Consider the following 20,772-nt stretch of genomic DNA (forward strand, 5'->3'; position numbering starts at 1 on the left):
TTTTTTACATGGTTTAAAGAAAGCAGCTGGCTACTTTGATTAACCATAATCATTTAGATTCAGAAAACTAGCATCCAAAATGATATCATTTCTGCAAAGAGCAGATGCTTGAGTCTGAAAACGCATGTGCCAGAAGGGGATTTGCTCTCACCTCTTTCAGAGCACCACATAATCTGCAGAGGATATAGTGATGTGCACACACACATGTGGGATGCTTCTTAGCATGGGGCCTATATGCATGTGATTTAAACTGTTATACAAATGCCACTAATGAGGCGTGCATGTGTCTTTAACCAGACTGTGATTTTTCTACATGTTTATTACAGTCTCATGGAGGTATGTGTAACACCAGGTAAAAGCATGTAATTATTCAAATGCTCTTTATCCTCTAGTAATTGGTTTGTGTTAGATAAACTGGAGGTGAAATTTTATGAGCATCTCGTGACACTGATTGAAAGCAGATGATGTGGTGTCTGCATGTGTCTGCAAAGTGAATCAGCAGTGTGGAAGTTGCCAACACTACCACTAATCTCATAGAAAAAAAACAACATAAATACTCTAACATCAGCTCCAGGCACCACAAATAAACAGACGCACACGCACTCCGCAGCCACGTTTCTTCTGTCATTCTTTTGGTCTCTGTTTGGAGCATGACATTTGTTTTGCAGGTAGGTAGGGCGGGTTATTTTCAGCATATCTCCATAGGGAGTCAGCAGAGCAGAGGAGATAGGCCCCTATTGCAGCGAGGCGTACTGTCAACATTAATCATCCCAGAGAAGAAGAGAGGTTGTGCAGGATTTGACCCAGAAAAGTGAATTTTCTCTCATGAGCTCACTCTGCAGAAAGCCCAGCTCCCCAAATCTCGCGGTGTTTGGTGAGCTCGCGTTTATATCTTGGAGAGGGAAAGACAGCGCTCGCATCAGACGGAGGCTGCTCAGCTGACGCGGCGCTGCTTCTCTAACGGAAGGTAAGTACAATCTTTGGTCCTTATGTTATTTTAATGTCTTATTGGAGTATGTGATATTTAAAGACTGACTGTAAAGAAAATGTATTTGCGCTCTTTGTTTGAACGACTCTACAGTACTTGGAGACCGCTATTCCCTCTCACACTACACGTTGATAAAGCGGCACGCAATCTTATTGTTTTGCTCCCAACTTCGAGCGCTACCGTGACGCAAATGTAACAGACACGCCGCTGCTTTCATGAATGAATGCACATGCAGACATCTGCCCGGTGCAGAACAGCCCGTTCCTGTGGTCCAAACCCAGTCAAAGGCGACATTGTGTCCGCTCTGGCATCCGCTGGCGGCTGCAGCGGGCTGGACGGTGTCAGCGTCTCCGGACCGCTCGTCTGCTATAGTCACTGCTGTTTACCCACCTGGCACATCCACACACACTTGGAGCTTGGTAGGGGTCCTAACTAAAATAAACCTAATTCTGACCTTTCCTTGGCTTTAGATTAACATACAGTGTGTGGCAGAGTTTGGGGGACTCACGTGTCCACACAAACCTGTCTACAGCCTGAAACAGAAACATCAAGGAGCACAAGGCTAATCACATTTTTACTGTCCAGTCATGCTTTATAGTAATAAACGGCAATAATTAGACCCCATATAGACATAACTATGGTAATATAGTGTTATTACATGCAAAACATAAAAAAAACTATAATACTCCTAACAAATTACATTGAGGCAAGAACTCTCCTTTGCATGTGTGTATTGTTGTGTTATAAGCTCCTTTTATAATTAATGTCACAATCACTAAAGTGAATTTTTAAAATGAACATGTTCTGGGTTCATTTGAGTCTCTATACTGGTTCATTTCACCCAGCCAAAGTGGCAGATGTTAGCATCTTAGCTTTAGGAAAAGGAAACAGTGTGAGCTGCTGTATGGCAGTCACCAGATTTAGAAACGTGCTGGACTGGAAAGTCATACTCCACTGAAGAGGAAATGTGAGATTGTGCCGGAATAAGACAACGGCTCTACTATAAAGCTATTGGCTGCTTAGGCTCTATATTAAAATGCAGCCGGTGTACCAGAATACACAGTGTGAGCCTGTTATGGATAGAGTTGGATATTTCTGCAGTGCACTTGGGGTTCGCACATACCTCGCAAAGCCTATACTGACTGGAGGCATTTGACAACTGTGTGTAATGTTGACACTTGGAAGGGCTTGGACAAGTGTGTTGCATTGAGTTGACATCTGCAACACTGTAATTTGAGAATATTTTATAGAGCAATTATTCAAGTTCTAAATATAAAGTACTATCACTGGCCTTATTATTTTATTTTATGCACTTACTGTCGGCCTATTATGTAGAATGAGTAAAGTAGCATAATGAGTATAAGGCAGATGGATCATTTTTAATCAGTCTAACTGTGTAAAATGTAAAACTTGATGAATGTATAGGTCTATGTGTCACACTGCAGATGTAAATTGTCCTGTTTCCATTATGCTGCTTTGTAAGCCTAAAATTTTTTCCTGAATTTTAGCTAATAAGACCGCGTTTTTTATACTCTACAGTGTATTATTTGATCTATTTGTTGTTACAGTGCAGTTGATGTGCCAAAGTCAATAAGAATATGTGTGTGTTGCACAGGGGCTGCAGCAGTGAGCGCTGAATCTATGGATGGCACTGCACCAACATCATGACAACCTGCCTCAACCTCCACCTAGCATCTTTGTGTCGCTATGGTGACAGGCAGTACCAAACCTTGACTTTGTTGTCATGGTGACTGCGTAGCACGAACACCCTTTAATCCCATTGTTCACATAAAGCCTGGCCGGGTAACAGGTCCCAATCTGCTGCCATGGCGACGCCGTAGAGATGCCCCACCAAGACAATTGTGTTGCTATGGTGACCCTGTAGCTCGCACATCTGTTAGTCGCCATGGGAACATCCAAGATGCTGCGTGTGTTTGTTGTCTTGGGCTCGCTCTTCATGATCCTCTTCATCATTATCTACTGGGACGATGTTGGAGCGTCTTATCTGTATTTGCACACTCACGTCTCGCCTGGGCCCAAGACCTCCGTGCCGCCTCCACAACAGAAGCCCAAAACTTCTCAGATGCCCTCTTTTCTCTCAGACATCGATGCCTTTGTCAACCAGTTTTTGGAACCAGGAAGTGATGAGCCCACGGACCCTGCCCCTGCTGATACGGGTAACCAATCAGAGAAAGCCGAGGAGCGTTACATACCGCGACAAGAGTGGAAGGTCCACTTGACCCCAATAGCACCTGAGCTCCGGGAGAGACAGGTGAGACAATGTGACCAGTTGTACTTTGAAAAATCTAGTTGCCATTTTTTGTCACTTTTCAAAATATTTTTATACATTAACATAATGCCTTTTAGGGCTGGGTATCATTAAGAAGTTGCCGATATGATACATACCTCGATACATAGTCCACGATAAGATGCGTCTCGATATAGTGCACTTTTGATTCGATACAATATATTTCAAATTGATTCGATACAGTTCAATAAAAAATAAAGGCTAAATCCCATCTGTGATACTAAAATTCTTTGTTAAACCACTTCTTGTTCAAAGTTTACATGAAACACACCCATGTTAATCATCAAAACAGTGAAAATGTCAAATGTGTTGCATGAACGAGTTTCCTTCCTCTAAACAAACAACAAAACTACAGTGCTGTAATTAAGTAAAAAAAGCCAAAAAATAGTCTTGGCGATATACTGATACAGCAGCCCACAACATCGATACTGTATCGTCACATTAAACGATAAGATATATTGATATTTTTATATTTTTGCACACCCCTAATTATATAGAACCCCACTGATATTCAATTCACTGTTGGTTTGGAAATACTGAAAATGTTCCCTAATCAAATTGATTTACACCAACATTTTTACAGATATGTGTAGCTCTACTAGCGATGACAATAATCGAAATTCTGTGATATCATATTGTCAAAAGTCTCACAGTAATATTATGGGCTTGTCAAAATATATCGAATTACAAGTTCCTTTGCTAAAATGCATGGTTTTATAGTAGCAGCAGCTTATAAACATCGGGAACTACATATCCCATGATTCATTTCACTCCGGACAACATAAAGAAATATGTTTTTTACTTGAAATCTTGGGATTATGACAGTAATAATTCACACCAAAATCTTGTCAAAGTATTTTAAAAGCAAAACAGTGTCCCATCTACAATTATATTAGCTTCTTCAAAATATCGCAGTAAATATTGTGCCGAGAGATTTGGATATCGTTACATCCCTAAGCTCTACATTACAACCTTGTGTCTTGGTACAGTGGCACGGGATGATTCAGGACAAATGAGCTTTTGATTGCCTAAAGAGAAAATAGTTAACATTTTTTTAATTCATTTGTTCGATCTATTTATTAGAAAAGACTTCTGAATCTGAACAGGATAAGAGCTATCCCAAATAAAACAAACACTGAATACTATTATTGCCAATTGTGCAACAGATGTACTTCTCCTGATTCCAACTTTGCAGCTGATGTCATCAACATTCCCTGGGAGTAACTTTTCTATCTGGAGCTTGTTAGACTACTGAGTTCTATTTTAACACAATCTGACCAGAAAGAACTTAGAAATTAGCCAAGAGCTTTTCAGTTAGTCACTCTCACCTTTTTGATGAAAATTTAACACCTAAACAGAACCACGAATGCTCATATTGATCACAGACTTTTTTTTTTCCTTGAATTTTCAGATGATCTTAAAACATATTTGTCATAGTTTGCTAAAGTGTGTGTTGTGTCTCCATGGTAACTGCTGAACATTCACAATTATGAAGATTTTCCCCATGACTAAACAGAAGAAAATAAAGGAATTAAAACAACACAGCAAATATTTCCTGACGAATATAAATATGCGCAGATACAACACACTCCCCCATAAGGCTGCTTTGAATTATGAGCTACTTTTCAGGGATTAGAGAAATAAGTCAACCATAAATCCTGTTATCGTGCCTTTTTATATCTCACGTTCACAGGAACAGAGGCGCAGGATGCTTCAAGAATTCTGCTCCAACGACAGCCTGACATTTCCGGGCAAAAACCGCTCCTTTGACGACATTCCAAACCAAGAACTCAATCATCTTATTGTTGATGACAGGCACGGCATTATCTACTGCTATGTTCCCAAGGTATTCCACTGATGGACTATTCTTTCTAACGTTTTTTGTTTTGAAACTTTCATAGGTTGAGCTTTAGTGTTCATCACAACATTCCTGTAGTTTAAAGTTGAGGCGGCATGTCAAGACTTCTGTGCTGGAATTTGCTGTTAAACTGTGAGATTGCAGAGTCGTTGGTCTGGTTTGTGGTTAATATCTCTATAATTAAGGGGCTTATCCACATAAAACAAAAACTGGCACAAATTCAGCGTCTTTCTTTGTCAACGGCAAAAAAGCGAAAGTGATTTGTTTTCACAGTAGCTTCACAAAAGACATGATTGATGAGTTAAATGACCTTAAAGCATAAAATTAATATCAGAAGTCTGTTGAGCCAACCCCAATCAAATAATGATGAGGTTCAACATTTGTGGATCATAAATTTGGACATTTCTTGAAAAGAGAGAGAAATTACAGCATAATTTATTGGTCCTTTTAGAGTCTAGAATGTGATGGGCATATTTTCTTATTGATTACATTGTGCTCTGCTATGAAATATTCAAAAGCAAATGTACAAATGTTGAACCAGATCATTTATCAGTGGCTAGACCCTAGAACTCACAGTATTAGAAAAATCTGAATTTGAAAACTATTAATTTCACCTTCCCCCATCGGTATGAAATATTATTGACCTGCAGAATGTTGTGCTGCCATCTGAAATCCGGCGGTAGGGATGTGTGTACTGTAGCATGAAATGACAATGTTGTGGTGTGTTGCCTCTGTGCTGGCCGCAGGTAGCGTGCAGTAACTGGAAGCGCATCATGATCGTGTTGAGTGAGAGTCTGCTCCATGATGGGGTCCCGCAGAGAGACCCCCAGGCCGTCCCCGGGGAGCTGGTGCACAACAGCAGCATGCACTTCACCTTCAACCGCTTCTGGAAACGATACGGCAAATTCGCAAAGCATCTCATGAAGGTGGGTGCATTGGAAAACACCGTGATATGGCTGCGATATCGATATGATTGCTATATTTTTTACACAATAATTTATAGTTATTTTCAAACTTCACCTTATTTCACCAGTCAGATCAGTTAGAAGTAAAAACTTAGACAAAACCAAGACTAAATCAATCTTTATTTAAGACAATGAAAACAATAAATATAAGATGTCAGATGGAGAACCTTCATGTTATGGCAATATATTAGGGGTGTAACTATATCCAAGTCTCACGATACGATATTGTCACGGTATGAACCTCGCAGTACGACATTTATTGCAATATCTTGGGAAAGCTCACGATATGGTGAGGAGGCTCACGATTAGGGATGTAACGATATCCAAATCTCTAGATACAATATTTTCACTATATACATCTCATGGTATGATATTTATTGCGATATTTTGTGGAGGCTAAACAGCTAAAACTGTTAATATGCAACTTTTTCCTCTTAAAATGCCTCGACAAGACTTAATCCAAAGAACTAAGACTTAAAAGTGCTTAGAACTGTGATTTCCTCATGTAGTCTGCACTGAAATGGAGCAAAAGATCATGGTCTATGTTATTCCCTCTGTCTTTTTTTGACTATATCTGCATCATAACTCTTCATTTAAGCAGAGACTTATAATTCGATATTGTGATGGTCCACGATATTATTGTGAGAACTTTGACAATACGATATCACAATATTTTGGTTATTGTTACATCCCTATAATATATTATAATTTTTTGCAGTATTGATAATTGTGTTAGCCAGTTTTGTGATATTGATACTGTTGCAATATCTGTGTGCAAAGGTTTGTTTTCAGATTGTACAGCTTCATATAGATGGGATGTATGGGTAGAATATGACTGAGAGACTTTTGTATGTATTTATCCGCTTCAGATTAACAGATTGCAGACTGTGCAGATTAAGTATGGCATTTTACCCAGCTTTGTCACACATATTGTCTATCCAAGCCCTGCTGATGCTTCCATCTGACAGGGCAGTGCATCACATTTAAGAACATACTGACACTGTCTGAGACATCTTCGATTAAGTGTCATAGCTGGTACAATTTGACCTGTGTGTAGCTCAATAACTTATTCTCTAACATTTACAGTGGTAATTAAAATTTGTATACACATTTTTCTTTTGGTTTGGTTTTGTAATATTATTTTTTGACATGAAGATGTGATGGCCAATTTATTATTATGTCCAGGGAGGTTCATTTGGTCTTCAGATAATTAATTTTATTAGGTTCTTTTTTCAGACCAATAGTTTGTTTTTATAGCTGACACTTTCAGCTGCTCACTAGCGGTCTTCCTCAGAGTGTCACATTATGTTGTTGTGACGTGTCCAGTCAGCTAATTTAAACAGGTTTTGGAGGGACTATAAACCGGTAAGAGGGGGCTTCTTTACTCTCACACACCTGGGATACTGCCCTGAGGAAGTCGGACTGCAGATGGCGCTTTCATTCTGTCTCCTTCGATAGAAAGACAGCACGAAAGACAGCGCTAAAACCTGTTTAACTCAGCTGACCAAACTCGTCACAGCAACATCAGGTGACCACTCTGAGGAAGACCGCTAGTAAGCGGAAACTGTCGAAACTGTCAGGCAGAGGTGAGACCAAGTCATCGTTTTGCTAGTCTCAAGTAAGTCTCAAGTCTTTGACCTCAAGTCCGAGTGAAGTACCAAGTCAAAAACAGGCAAGTCCAAGTCGAGTCTCGAGTCATTTGCTTTGAACTTCAAGTCTTTAAACCAAAGTACCAAATATAGCTTTGATTTTTGCATCATATATGAATTTTAAACTAAATTGTATTAAAAAAGTCATAGTATATTTATATATGAGAATTTATAGAGTATGTAAGTTGTAAAAATGCATTTTTCCTTTTTAAATGTCTTGATGAGATCGTAGAGTGAATCATTACAGTCTGAAAGAATTCAGATTTAAAAGTGCTCCTCAAGTCTTCTCAAGTCACAGGCCTCAAGTCCGAGTCAAGTCTCAAGTCACTGACCTTCAATCCCAAATCAGTCCTAAATCTTAGTCCATTTGATCAAGTCAAGTCTCAGGTTCTAAAAATAGTGACTCAAGTCTGACTCGAATCCAAGTCACGACTTGCAAGTCTCCACCTCTGCTGTCAGGTATGAAAACAAACTCTTGGTCTGAAAAAAGAACCCAATAACATTTGTTGTAGCTATTTTACAACAACGAAATCCAATTACTTTTTTGAAGCAGGTCTTACTGTAACTTTAACAAAAAAGATTCTGAAAGATGGAGGCGAACTGGATATAATGTCCTAACTGTATGCACGAATGAAATAACCTTTCTTATATCTACCTGGGTAACAGAATGTTTTTTTCTGAAATGTTTAAACCAAATTTAACCTTTTAGTTGATTAACACACTTAGAATATATTAAAGGGTCTGTACTTTAATGTTTTCTGGTTAAGATAAAGTGCTCTTTACATTATGCAGTGTAACATTACTGCAGATAATTGGGAAAAAATGAGATTGAAAGACATTAACAGTGCAGATTGCAAAGCATTTTGGGGAATAACTAATAGAGAAGCTGTTGGCAGGAGCACCAGATTTGTACTTAGACACATCGTTCCCTAAGAATTATGTAAAAACAACTGCCTGACACTATCCAAGACAGCTGATTCTTGGTCATAATATTTGAAGTACACAGTAACAGCCAAGATGGAGGTTGTTTCTAAACTGCTCTGTAACTCTGTAGAATATTCCACACATACAGTTTGTTTCCAAAGTCGACAGCTATAAAAGTCCTTCCCTGTAATTACTACCTTGGCACAAGTCTTCTGCTAATGTTAATTTATGATATCAGGGTGCTATTATGGGAAAAGCGCTGTGCAATGATTGCCCTTAGTAGACTATAATTTGGATCAATTGCCCGTTTAATGCTATGCTTTTGTGCCTCACGTTTATTTTCCTTCTCAGGTGAAGCTTAAAAAGTACACCAAGTTCCTCTTTGTGCGGGACCCTTTTGTGCGCCTCATCTCAGCTTACAGGAATAAATTTGAGCTTAGCAATGAGCAGTTTTACCAGCGTTTCGGACAAGTCATACTACGGCGCTTTGCTAACCAGCCCACCCCCCCTGCACACGCTGACGAGGCCTTCTCTCAGGGCATCCATCCCTCCTTCGCGCACTTTGTGCACTACCTGCTGGACCCTCAGACAGAAAAGGACCAGCCCTTTAATGAGCACTGGAGACAGGTGTACCGGCTGTGCCACCCATGCCAGATCCAGTATGACTTTGTGGGACACTTGGAGACGGCCGAGGAGGATGCCGAGCACCTCCTGAGGCTGCTCAAAGTGGACAATGTCGTGGAGTTTCCCATTACACCTCGAAACGTTACTAACAGCAGCTGGGAGACAGACTGGTTCCGCACAGTGCCCCTAGAGGCCCGAAGGAAACTGTACAAGCTTTATGAACCTGATTTCAGGCTTTTTGGCTATGACCGACCGGATTCGATACTCAATGAGTGATTCTGCAACGTTTACTGCTCGGATAAAATTAAAAATTAAGTATTTTATATTTTCTGCAACAGTGACACTTCAACAAAACAATGTTACTTAGCTGGGGTCATTTAAGGACACACACTTTAATTCTGAACCACTTACAACGCAAAGTTTTGTATTTAAAAGTTAGAACACAGTGTGATTTAACTTCCATATTCATTTCAAAACACTTAAGCTGTATTTGTTGTAAAACATAACTCCACAATAACTTTATGAGCATAGCAAAGAATCATTTCTGAAACCTTATTTCCAATCTTGAAACTTTTAGTGAACAGCAGAAAACAGTATTTGCAACAGTATTACCACATTTACATACATTATATCTTGAAACATTTTGAACAGAAATTTAGTTGGAATACACAGAGAAAGATCTGATGAAATTTAATTTTAGTCTACAAAACATTTCATTTCCTTGTAGCATTTAGCTGATGTAGCACAAAATGTAATCAAAAACAGATGAAATGTTCATTGGCTGCCAATGTACATTCAGTATTTTTGATTTACAACTATTGAAAAGGGTCTATTCTGCCAGTCTAATCATCAACTTGTCAGCTATTCTTTTTAACACTCATAACTCTCATAAAGCAACTATGAGACAGAAACAAGGTCAAATCTGTATCAGAAAACCGAGCACTTTGTGCCAAACTGAATCATGACAGTAAATTTAAAACAGCTGGTTATGTGTAAGTGAAGAGAGCAGGAGGTGAGTGTCCTGCCTCAGGCGCTAATGTCGTGCCTGTCCCTTTAAATATCACATGGAGTCTGACTGTAACAGTATGAAGGATAAAACACATGACACATAGCTCCAGCTGCTGAACTGTTCATACATGATGCTGTTCTAACAGTGGGAACTGTAGTTGCACTAAAACATCTTATTTATTTCACATGTGCAATGATTACCCTGAGCACAAAAGGGTCTCTGGTATTTTTACTTTTTACAGTGAACTGTATCAGAACATGTTTTACCACAACAAACCTGGTGATGTATTGAGCCCAATACATGTGGTTTGTGCATGAAGAGGAGATACTATGACTAGTGTAGTTTTTACAGCTTGCTTTAATGGGAACATTTCAGAGCATGACATGAATGCCACATTGTAGCGTCATCTTTTAGTAGCTCCAGCAAAGACTGCTGCCGCTGGATTTGTCTGAGCTTGTTTTCAATGTGTAAAACTGAGTTTTTACATTTTTCTTGGGTTTATCTCAGCTGGAAAACCACAGCAAATCCCCACAGACTAAAGGAACATATTCAGTTGTTGTTTTTTTCATAGAATACATCTTTTAACAGTAAAGGGTACCACTGGAGACTGCAACAGTGTTTTTTTATCATCAATTTTACATAAAAAGGGTGTATTTTTACTGAAAAAAGTGTTTTCGAGTATGTGCAATGCTACTGTGTTGTAATGTAATCACTCCAATAGAATAGATTTAAACTAGCACTTAAAACATAAAGGAACAGTTAAAGTTGATGTTGATAGAAAACTTGCCTCTGTTTCATGAAAAGTCTCATATCACACAGGTTTGCAGTGGGCCGTACGGTCAGACAATGGACAGATAAAGGAAGTGCCTTTGGATGCAAAAGTTTACATAGGATAAAGTATTTTTGTAGGAGGACTTTGTTTTTACTCTGTACAGTGACTACTGTATCAACCACAGGAGGTGTTTGATCCATGGGCCTTGTGGTTACAAAAATAGAAGAACATTTCCTTTAGTTTTGTAGTGTTTATTGTTGTTGGACATGTACTGTATCTGATGTCAGACGCCTTGTACCATGGCCCACCTGTTCTCCTGGTAACACTGTCGTCTCTATGCCTTTTGTTAATTTTGTGTAAAGCGTGACAAATTTACGCCATTTAAATGTAATGATCCCAAAAGATGAATGCAGAATCTTTTTCATTTGCACCTCATCTGCATTTGTTTTTCATTTCTGATTTTCATTTTTTGTTTTGTCTGTTCTTATCACATATCTGCCTAATATTTCAAACCACATAAACAGTTTCTTAGTAATTTATTGCAAGACAAAAAAATATCTGCTTTATTTTGCTGCTATTGACAAAGGGAAAATGTCCTGAATCATGAAATGCACATTTGAATGTTTTGTCATTTCTGAAGTGACCAATGTCATAGCTGGAAAATATCCTTTACACTTATCGAACAGTCTTTTTCATCTGGTATATTTGTATTTTGTGGTTTTGCATCAAGGAGAAATAAAGGTTGTGGGCATGATGGAAGAAAATCTGCAGTGTACTCGTCCTTTCTCCTCTCTAAGCCATACATTTGCATTTTATCTGATGAAGATGGCAGCTACTAGACATGCATTATGGCATTGAATCAACAGAAATAGGCCTGTTAAAGTATATTACATTTTGTCTTACAGAGCAGCCAAAGGGATATATGGGTGACATACTGATATAGATTAAAAATTCAATTAAAATTCACATAATAGAAACTCCCTTTGGGCCAGCGTAACAATGTGGGGATGAATAGAAAGTAACCATTTTCTATTTAATTAACAAACTATTAAACAGAGCTGAGTTTGGCATTTAATAACTCAGCCTGGGGGTGATATTTAATAGTCAAAAGGTAATTTATGAAGGTTATAACTTTATATGTTTTATGTAATAATTACACCTTAATTAATCTTAATAAATAATAATAATAATTAGCAAATAGTTTATTAAGAATGGTTCAGGTGTAGTGAAGGGCTGTGGTGGAATGTAACAAAATACAAAAGTTAAAGTACAACACTTAAGTAAAATTTTTAGGTATCTGTGCTTTAAATTTTACAGTGGATACTTTTTATTTTACAACATTTGAGAGCATGTATTTGTACTTTCTACTCTACTATATTTTAGATCTGGACTGAAAAGTATAAAGTACTTTTCTTCGCTTTTGAAACCATTTATTTAATGCCTCAACTTTGAGCAAACCAAACACAAAAAGTTAAAAATAGTTTTACTTGAGTATATTTTTTCATTCTACTTGAGTAATCTTTTGTCCCTGTTTTTGTACTTTTACTTGAGTAACAACATTGAGTACTTCATTCACCACTAGTAAAGAGTTAAAAGTTAGGGTGCAAAGTAGTTACAAAACCTGAATCATTCCTAATAAACCATTTGTTGAATATTGAGTTTTTCTTCATGCTTTATTAATGCTATTAAAAGTGTGCTATTACAAATCTTAAAGTAGTTGATGTAGTAGTAGTAGTTAATGAGTTTGGCTAGTCATGCAGACACTGAATCATGAGTACAGAACAAAATATGGTGAATAAGTGCCAAATTTTAATAAAAAACACGCTGCCTTTACCAATACCGTCATCTGTCTACATAAAAAGGCGTTGTATATTTCCGCAGTCTGTATAAACAACACAGGAAGAACATAAAACATACACATTACAGAAGTGCAGGGAGCTATTCCGCGGGGAGCTCTTCAAACAGCACAAGAATCCGGAAAAACAGTGGCCACAGAGGGAAAACAGACCAGTTATGAAAACACTGGGAAGTCTGAGTCTGAAAAGGACTTTTTAGTACATTTTACAAGTGAACAAGTCGAGTCTAGTACAGTAGAGAGTGCCATGCTGAAAGATTTAGGCCAGGTGAAATCAATATTTAAGAGGGACTATATTTTGCTCTGAAGAGATAAAATGGTGACTTCTTTCTGACCCCGTTCGAGCTACTTCAGACATATCCGCAGATACGAGGATACAGGCGCCTATAAATACTAAACTGGAATAGCTTTGTAGACTACCCTGATGTGACTTTTATGACATTGCCTGGTCACTCACAATTTAAGCTGAATGTCTGGATGTAAAAATAGCTATTGTTATTATAAAAATAGAAGAAAAAGAAAAGAAAAAAACTTTTATTACTATTATACTAACTGTACAGCACAATAAACATGTTTTTGTCTGGCTTAAGCACCATGTAGTATACAGCCCATTCAAGTTGAAGTCATCTTTGTTTGACATCTGTCTTATCGACCCAGTTTGAAATAAGTGGTAGAAAATGGATGGGAGTAGATGCAGGACAAAAGTACCTAAATCTAGTCCCATTAGCTGATCAAATACTGATATGACTGGCTAGAGTACTGTTTTAGCACCAAAGTAGCACCAGAAATACAAGTTTGTCCCTCCTACATGGATTTCAGCTTTCGTTTACTTGGACAATTTGAAAACGTTTCTCCAAGATGATATAATTTGGTTTAAAAGTGCACTGTGTAACTTAGTTGGTAGAGGGTCCGCCACCTGATTGCGTCATTAGTGATGCCATTGCTTTGCCAAGAAAGTTCCAAAGTATGACATTAACTTTATCTATCGCTCAGACTGTTTTTAATGCCACCAGACTGTTTTTAATGCAGCTCACAAAGCTAGGCATGCAAGCACAACTGCACACTGAAAAAAACAAAACAAAAACTTATACTGTCATTTAAGGTAAGGTTTTTTTTTTTTTTTTTTTTGGGTACATGAAAAATGGGAAGTTTAAACATCAGTCTGAAAAACTCATTACCAAACATAACTAGGTTCCTCCTCCTTCTCCTCTTCCCACTTGTGACTACACAGACTGGCATATGTACTGTTATTATTTCCACAATTGTCATTATTCTCAACATTGAGCTTATCCCTTCAATACACTGTTAAGAATCTCTACATAACTATACACAATTAGTCATTTATATTTATTTACTGATGCTGAAACCTCACACTCTTACTCATACATACACACTCTCACACGCACATACACAAACTTTGTCTGTTGTGACGGTGTATGCATTTGTATTGTATTGTTCCGTATTGTGTCTAATGTCTGTGTGCATGTTGTATGTTGCAAATTAAATGGAAAAAAAAAACTAAATCTTCATCTATGTCCATGAAAGCAAGCAGGTGGCACCAAGGTCGGACTGAGAACAAAATTTGGCCCTGAAATTTTAACTCACAGTAAGAATGCATATTTTTTAAGTCATTTTTGAGCAATGAAAACAATAAATAACTGCGAGATAGATATGTTGAGGGTTAAGCTTCAGGTCACGGCGCCAAAAAGGAGACTTAAAACCAGGGGGGACTGAGTCTTCTCTGTGATTGGCCCTGAACTCTGGAACACACCAAACAGCCCCCGGAGTGGAGTGTTTTAAGTCTCGTCTTAAAACCCACTTTTATTCTCTGGTTTTTAACACCATGTGAGTTGTGTGGTCCTCTGTGTCTTTTATTTATTTTACTTATTTACTGCTATTTAAGGATTTTATGTTTTTTGCTTTTATTTGCTTTTATTGGTTTTATTGTTTTAGGACTAGTATGACCAAATTTTTGCAATTTATCTTTTTGTTGTCTTCATTTTCATTTCTCTTTGGAAACTGCTTTGTTTGTAAAATGTTTGGATTTGGTTGTTTAATGCCATATCCTGGAACGTTCTTCATGCAATAATATCTCCTTGCCAACAATCAGGTGGCAGACCCTTACATAAAACGTTAAGCAGTGCACCTTTAAACTTTCAATTGCTATTGGCATTGGAAACAGTCCTCATTTTTTATCATTCTGAAACCCATGGAAAGCAAACGTAAAGCATTATCAGTTCTAAAGACTGGCCCTGAGCAGGTATCCATTGAAAGTAATGTAAACATCTACATCGTCACTGTAAATGGCGTTCTCCCGCTCTCTCTTGTAAAGCCTCACCCACACCTCATCTTTTAGCGCAAGCTCCAACATGATGCTCTGGCTCTGCATGATGGACCGGTCGCTGGGCTGGGCGTAGATGATGGCTTTCTCAGTTTCATTCAGCATAATGTGCAGGTACGTCTCCTTGAAGTTCCACGTGTGAATGTTGACGTTGAAGAAGTAGATGCCCGGGATTTGACAAATAAACTTTCCCTCAAACATGTTAAAGTGCTCGTCCATGTTGACAAAAACGGTGTCGAAAATCAGCGCCTGGTACGTCTCAAGGCTGTGGAGGGATTTCCGGCGTCCCACAGAAAAAGCGGAGTGCTGGGTTTTGCACGGGTCGCCTGGTTGTCCAGCCTGACCCTTGGAGCCTTTAGAGCCTATGGGACCTCGAGCACCAGGAGGGCCGTCCATACCCACTTTACCAGGCGTGCCTCTGTCCCCACGGTCTCCTTTGTCACCTGTAAACAAAGTAGTATTACTCTGAAGTTACTCGTGACTCCATCTAGTGGCGCAAGGAGGTAGTAGACAAGAAAATGTATGTATGCATTAAAAAATAAATAAAAATTGATTAGGTCAAAATAGTCTTTCAGATTTGGAGTTTGGGGCATGTCTGTCTTGCAAATGCTATATTTAATTATTTTGAGAGAAAATTAGAAATAATAATATATTAAATAAAATCTAAGGTAAAATACTTAAAAATAAAGTATGGAATGCTGAATATTAACAAGTATTAAGAGGTTTTAGCCGCCCAAATTTAAGTCCCCATTCAAATGTTTATGTTTTTTACATTCTTGTGCAAAAAAACTGCAAAAGTAGCATATTATCCAGTACAAAAGGTCATAAATCAGACACTTATTTCATTATTTCAGCATATCTACAATGGTTATTCTTACTTCTACACAAAACAATGTGTTAATCTATTCATCTTCACTTCATGGTCACTGTTACTTTTTTTATTATGATGTTTTTTTACCTTTGAGAATGGTCATATTGATGTAGGTGCGGACCTCTGGCATGTGACTGAACCTCGCTGAGCGGTCTCTTGTGCCCTCTGGTGGTTCCAGGTGGTCACAGCAGCGCCGACATCCACCTGACGGAGGGGGCCCCGGGGCCACCACAGAGAGGAGGGACAGGACAAGCAAGGGGCCCAACATGGTGTGGCTCACTGAAACACAAGAAGAACAATATATAGTGAATCATCTATGCAAAAATAGATGCTATATTTAACAATAGACCTGCCTCCCATCTCACTGACACAGGCCTATAGGATGCTGTCATGTATCTGGTATGAATTGTAGACCTGTGTTACAACTGGAACATAAAACCAGCTCCTTATGCTGTGAACACACTATTGCTGCACTTATTATGCCAAATTTATAAAACTGTTAAGAACACGGTGCACTCTCCTCATAAACTGAAGTACAAGTGGAAAATAAGGTCATTATACGTCCTTAAAGTCACTCCCCGAGCGCTGAAAATGGGAACTTAATCCGTGGCCTGTGCCAAAGTAAACAGTGTTTGGCCTGAAGAAAAGCGATGGGAGAGAGGAGATCAAGGAGCAATAAATCATTTTGTGAAAAGAGTTTGCTGCACATAAACATCTCAAGCATCTAAAATGAGAAGGAGATGGCTGGAGGTCAGCTACAGCTTCCAGGACAATGAAATACAGCATAAAAGTGCAGAGCTCAGATAAATGAGAAGTTACTAAATTATGATGGGCTAATAAATCTCACTTAAACGACCATGTAGGCAGCTGCTGATTTATGGCCAATTAGCTGAGGATGGTTTCCCGCCTCAGCAGCACACTCCATCCTCTAGAAATCAGCTCAGGCCTCTGTCTGCGGAGACAAACATGTATTTATGGCTCCATAAATCTGCCAGTGCCAACATGAGGAGAGGAGCTGAGTGCGCCCATGGTTTGTTTTAGTGCGCCAAGCCTGGATCACAGCCAACACCAGTGTAACAGGAAGAGAGAGACTTTATATACAAGGGCTTATCGGCTCTGTAATGAGTTTGTAAGTCCACATTCATGTAATTGTAAAGATGAAACATGAGGAACATGATCTAATAACCAGATAAAGATGTTTATGAGTAATCCCGAACAAAGATTCTCACCCAACTACAACAATTCCTGCATAATACAAGTCAGCAAACCAGACCCCGGACGGGCCTCATCACCCAGTGCACCGCCTTCTGACGGCTGAACAAAAATGAAATATTTCTGGTGCAGACTTACTAATAATCAATTAAGGAAGCATTCACATTTAAATATTATCTGAGAAAAACAGCTGGTGAGGATAAAGGCAACAAAGGGAACAACTCATAAAAGCTTTGAACACACAAAGGCGACTGAGAAGCACAGTGTAAATGTTGCTGCAGCTAGAGTTGAATTTCCCTCAGGAGTAATAAAGCGTCTACCTATCCATCTATCTCTATTCGATCATGTTTTTACTTTTCACACAGTGGAGAAGCTATATCGCAGGGTAACTATCTTCCATATTCTTGATGCTGTCATATTCATTGGTTTCCTACATAATCCAGCTTTACACATTCAAATAAAGACACTTTTAGCTTCTCCTCTGACTGCAGCCTCCCTGAGTAAGTGACAGGTGGATTTAACCCATCCCCGTGAAGTGTGAACTCCCATAAAAAGGGATCAAATTCTACAAATAATATCAAAACAGTACCTGGGTAAATCCTGCATGTATTACAGAGTATGTTGGACTAAGGAAATGCAGTCATATCCTGTACTGGCTGGATAAGATTTATTGAGTCTTTAAAATCCTATGCCTATATGAGGACTTTCCCACACAGATCATACGCATAGAACTGTACATCATAAAGAATTAAGCAATGCACAGGAGGAATGCAGTGCACTTCACAAGTGAAATGACAAGTGATTTAATATCAGATTTTGCAACTTAAACTTTATATTGTGGGCCAAGAAACAGACAAAATGAATACAGCTGCAAACATGATAGAACAAACCTCTCATCAAAACGCATTCTTGGCTGGATGAGATGAATGAGCATTTTGCTTTTCACAGTTCATTTTGAGGAGTTAAATCTCTTGAAACTATGTGTTGCCAGAACTAAAACCACAGAGTTATGGAGAAAATGACCATCCCCAGTGTTTGGTATGACTCGGATGGCCTACTGTCCAGAGAGATTATGTAACCAATTTGAGGCACCATCACATTTAAAGGTGCAGTATCCACACTTATAAACTTGTAATATGGTGCGTGTGTGTGTTGCATTTATTCAATTACGGTTGTTTAAAGTGCAAAAAAGTATTTCATAAGCCAGATCGTCTCACATGGTTGAAAAAGGCACCTCAACAGCCAATGAGAGTTACATACTAGATGATCAATTAAAAGTTTTTTTTTTTTTAAAACCAACTTTATCGATGTATTGTAAGAAGTGTATGCGCCATGTCAACAGCCTTCCTTATTTTGACCCCTTACATAAGAATCAGAAGTAAGTTATGCAAATTATTGACCAAAGCATTTCAACACATCTACGATTTCCTCCCTCCATTAAAAAACTAAGACTGCTATGTAGAATTAATTTAGTTTAGTCCGATTCTGCGTCCATCATTTGCTTTCTGTTTCTTCTGCTGCTGCCTACAGTCCTTCTCTGAACTTAAAACGAGGACTATTTTAGTCATACTGCCTATAATTTTCCAATTTCTTAAATTGCTACTGCCAGACGCCTGGAGTACTTCTTAAATGTCAAAACATTTTCTCCTCTGCTCTGCTATGTTTATGTTTGACTTTACTGAGCAGACAGGCACACATCTAGAGGCAAGATGACTCACTTTGTAGCATGCATTTTATAGATTGCCACGTTTACTCCTATTAAAATACTCATCCCAAGCGCTTTACGCAAGGACTAAAAACTTAATCAACACCGCAGCCAGTCTAAAAGAAAAGAAGAAGAAAAAAAGCGCAGTCAAATCTTACAGCAGCTATTACCATGTGATAGTCTACAGGTGACAAGGGAAGGCGCACTCATCTCACCTCGTGGATGTCTCTTTTGACCGCTCCAGTCCTGCGCGCGGAGGGGGCGAGCGAAGTTCCTGAGTCAGCAACTTTTCCTTCTCTTACAAAACTCCTGTACCTCGTCGTGTAATCCTGGGAAAATCCTGCAACGTCTATGCAACGTCAACGAGTGAAACTGCACCCGGGAATGTCAGCAGTGACCTTATAGTGATCACTGATGCGCGTAAAAGCTAATTATTGAGCCAGGAGTTCCACCAAAAAAGTTAACTATAGCTACTGATTAGTTAAAATGTTGACACAAAAGTCACTCTGGAGTATCTGGGATGGTGCTCCTCAGTCACACATCCACGCTCGAGCTCCCAGGCTTGAGTGAACTTGTGGAGAGAGCGTGGAGATGTACCCACACGGCACCTCAGTTCGTGCACTTCCGCTGGGCTGAATTCCTGCGCTCCATCCCTCCCATCGGCTCCTCCACAGCTGCACCGGAGCAGCCCAGAGCGCACTGTCGTTGGGGGAAGGACGGAGCAGGGATGGAGAAGGTTCAAATGACAGAAAATCCAAAGCCCATACGGAAAAGATTTGGAAACCTTGATTGGGACCGTGAAAAAGACAAGGGTCCAAGTACACGGTGTAATTTCTGTTTTACGTTACTCAAAAGAGACAGATATTTGGGGTTAGGTTTTATGGGAAATTTCTCGATAGCTACAAACAAATGCGACTCAAAACTATTTTTCTAGCATGTGAGAACAAATGGATGCCACTAGAAAAAAACACATTCCAAACAAAACCACGGCCTTGAGTATAAAATGTGTTTACCAGCGGTCTGAAATCTATTCTACACCTCTTGTCTTGACCCAATGCCAGGGACAAACAGACGTGATTCCCAAGAACTCAACGTGAACTTGACTGAAAAAATAAACACTTTCACAGACTTTCACATGCTCCAAAGATAGTTTATTTCCAGCACAACTCAATGTGCTTAGGCTACAGCTATGATTGTAATGCCAAGTTTGTTTTTACTCTCTGATTAAAGGCCATTCCACAGTGCAAAACTGTGTTAACTATTTTGGTGATGATATCTGAAAAAATGTCAATAGAAAGTTGAAGTTGTGCTGGAATGTGTGGTTTATTCTATTGCAATACCTCTTGGTTTGACTCAGGTTTTGCTTAAATGGTCCATATCATGCAAATTTCTGATCAATGTTTCTGGTCTCAAAAACATAGGTCTACCCAGAGTTGCGTTTTGTTTCATACATACTCGTGTAACTCCACAAATCCTGCCTATTTAGGCATTAAATTTTGTTTGTTTTAATTTATATCTGTCTCTTATATATACAGTAAGTTGTAAGTGAAATTATAAATGCAGATGCTGCTTTTCTTTCTTGGAATTCTGTCATTGTTTAAAAGAGTTAAGCATTATAAATACTTTTTACTTCAGACTAAACCCTTTTGGTCATGATCCACGGGGTTGTCCCATCCATCCATCCATTTTTG

At 38.8% G+C, this 20,772-nt stretch overlaps 2 protein-coding genes across 2 annotated transcripts; one reads left to right on the forward strand and one right to left on the reverse strand.

The window, feature by feature from the left end:
* The first annotated feature begins 815 nt into the window (after positions 1-815).
* Positions 816-11,861, forward strand: chst12a (carbohydrate (chondroitin 4) sulfotransferase 12a). The gene is made up of 5 exons (XM_020927194.2): positions 816-967; positions 2,604-3,260; positions 4,990-5,142; positions 5,901-6,080; positions 9,044-11,861. The coding sequence occupies exons 2-5, from the start codon at positions 2,895-2,897 to the stop codon at positions 9,590-9,592; spliced, it is 1,248 nt and encodes a 415-aa protein (XP_020782853.1). The 5' UTR covers positions 816-967; positions 2,604-2,894; the 3' UTR covers positions 9,593-11,861.
* A 1,383-nt stretch (positions 11,862-13,244) lies between these two features.
* Positions 13,245-19,583, reverse strand: c1qtnf6a (C1q and TNF related 6a). Its single transcript, XM_020927303.2, has 3 exons — positions 19,297-19,583; positions 16,252-16,443; positions 13,245-15,736 (listed from the first exon to the last, which is right to left on the reverse strand). The coding sequence occupies exons 2-3, from the start codon at positions 16,430-16,432 to the stop codon at positions 15,192-15,194; spliced, it is 726 nt and encodes a 241-aa protein (XP_020782962.1). The 5' UTR covers positions 16,433-16,443; positions 19,297-19,583; the 3' UTR covers positions 13,245-15,191.
* Between the last annotated feature and the right edge of the window lie 1,189 nt (positions 19,584-20,772).

This window comes from Boleophthalmus pectinirostris, unplaced genomic scaffold, assembly GCF_026225935.1.
Source record: "Boleophthalmus pectinirostris isolate CB_2022bp ecotype Guang Dong unplaced genomic scaffold, ASM2622593v1 HiC_scaffold_2826, whole genome shotgun sequence".
Lineage (NCBI taxonomy): Eukaryota > Metazoa > Chordata > Actinopteri > Gobiiformes > Gobiidae > Boleophthalmus > Boleophthalmus pectinirostris.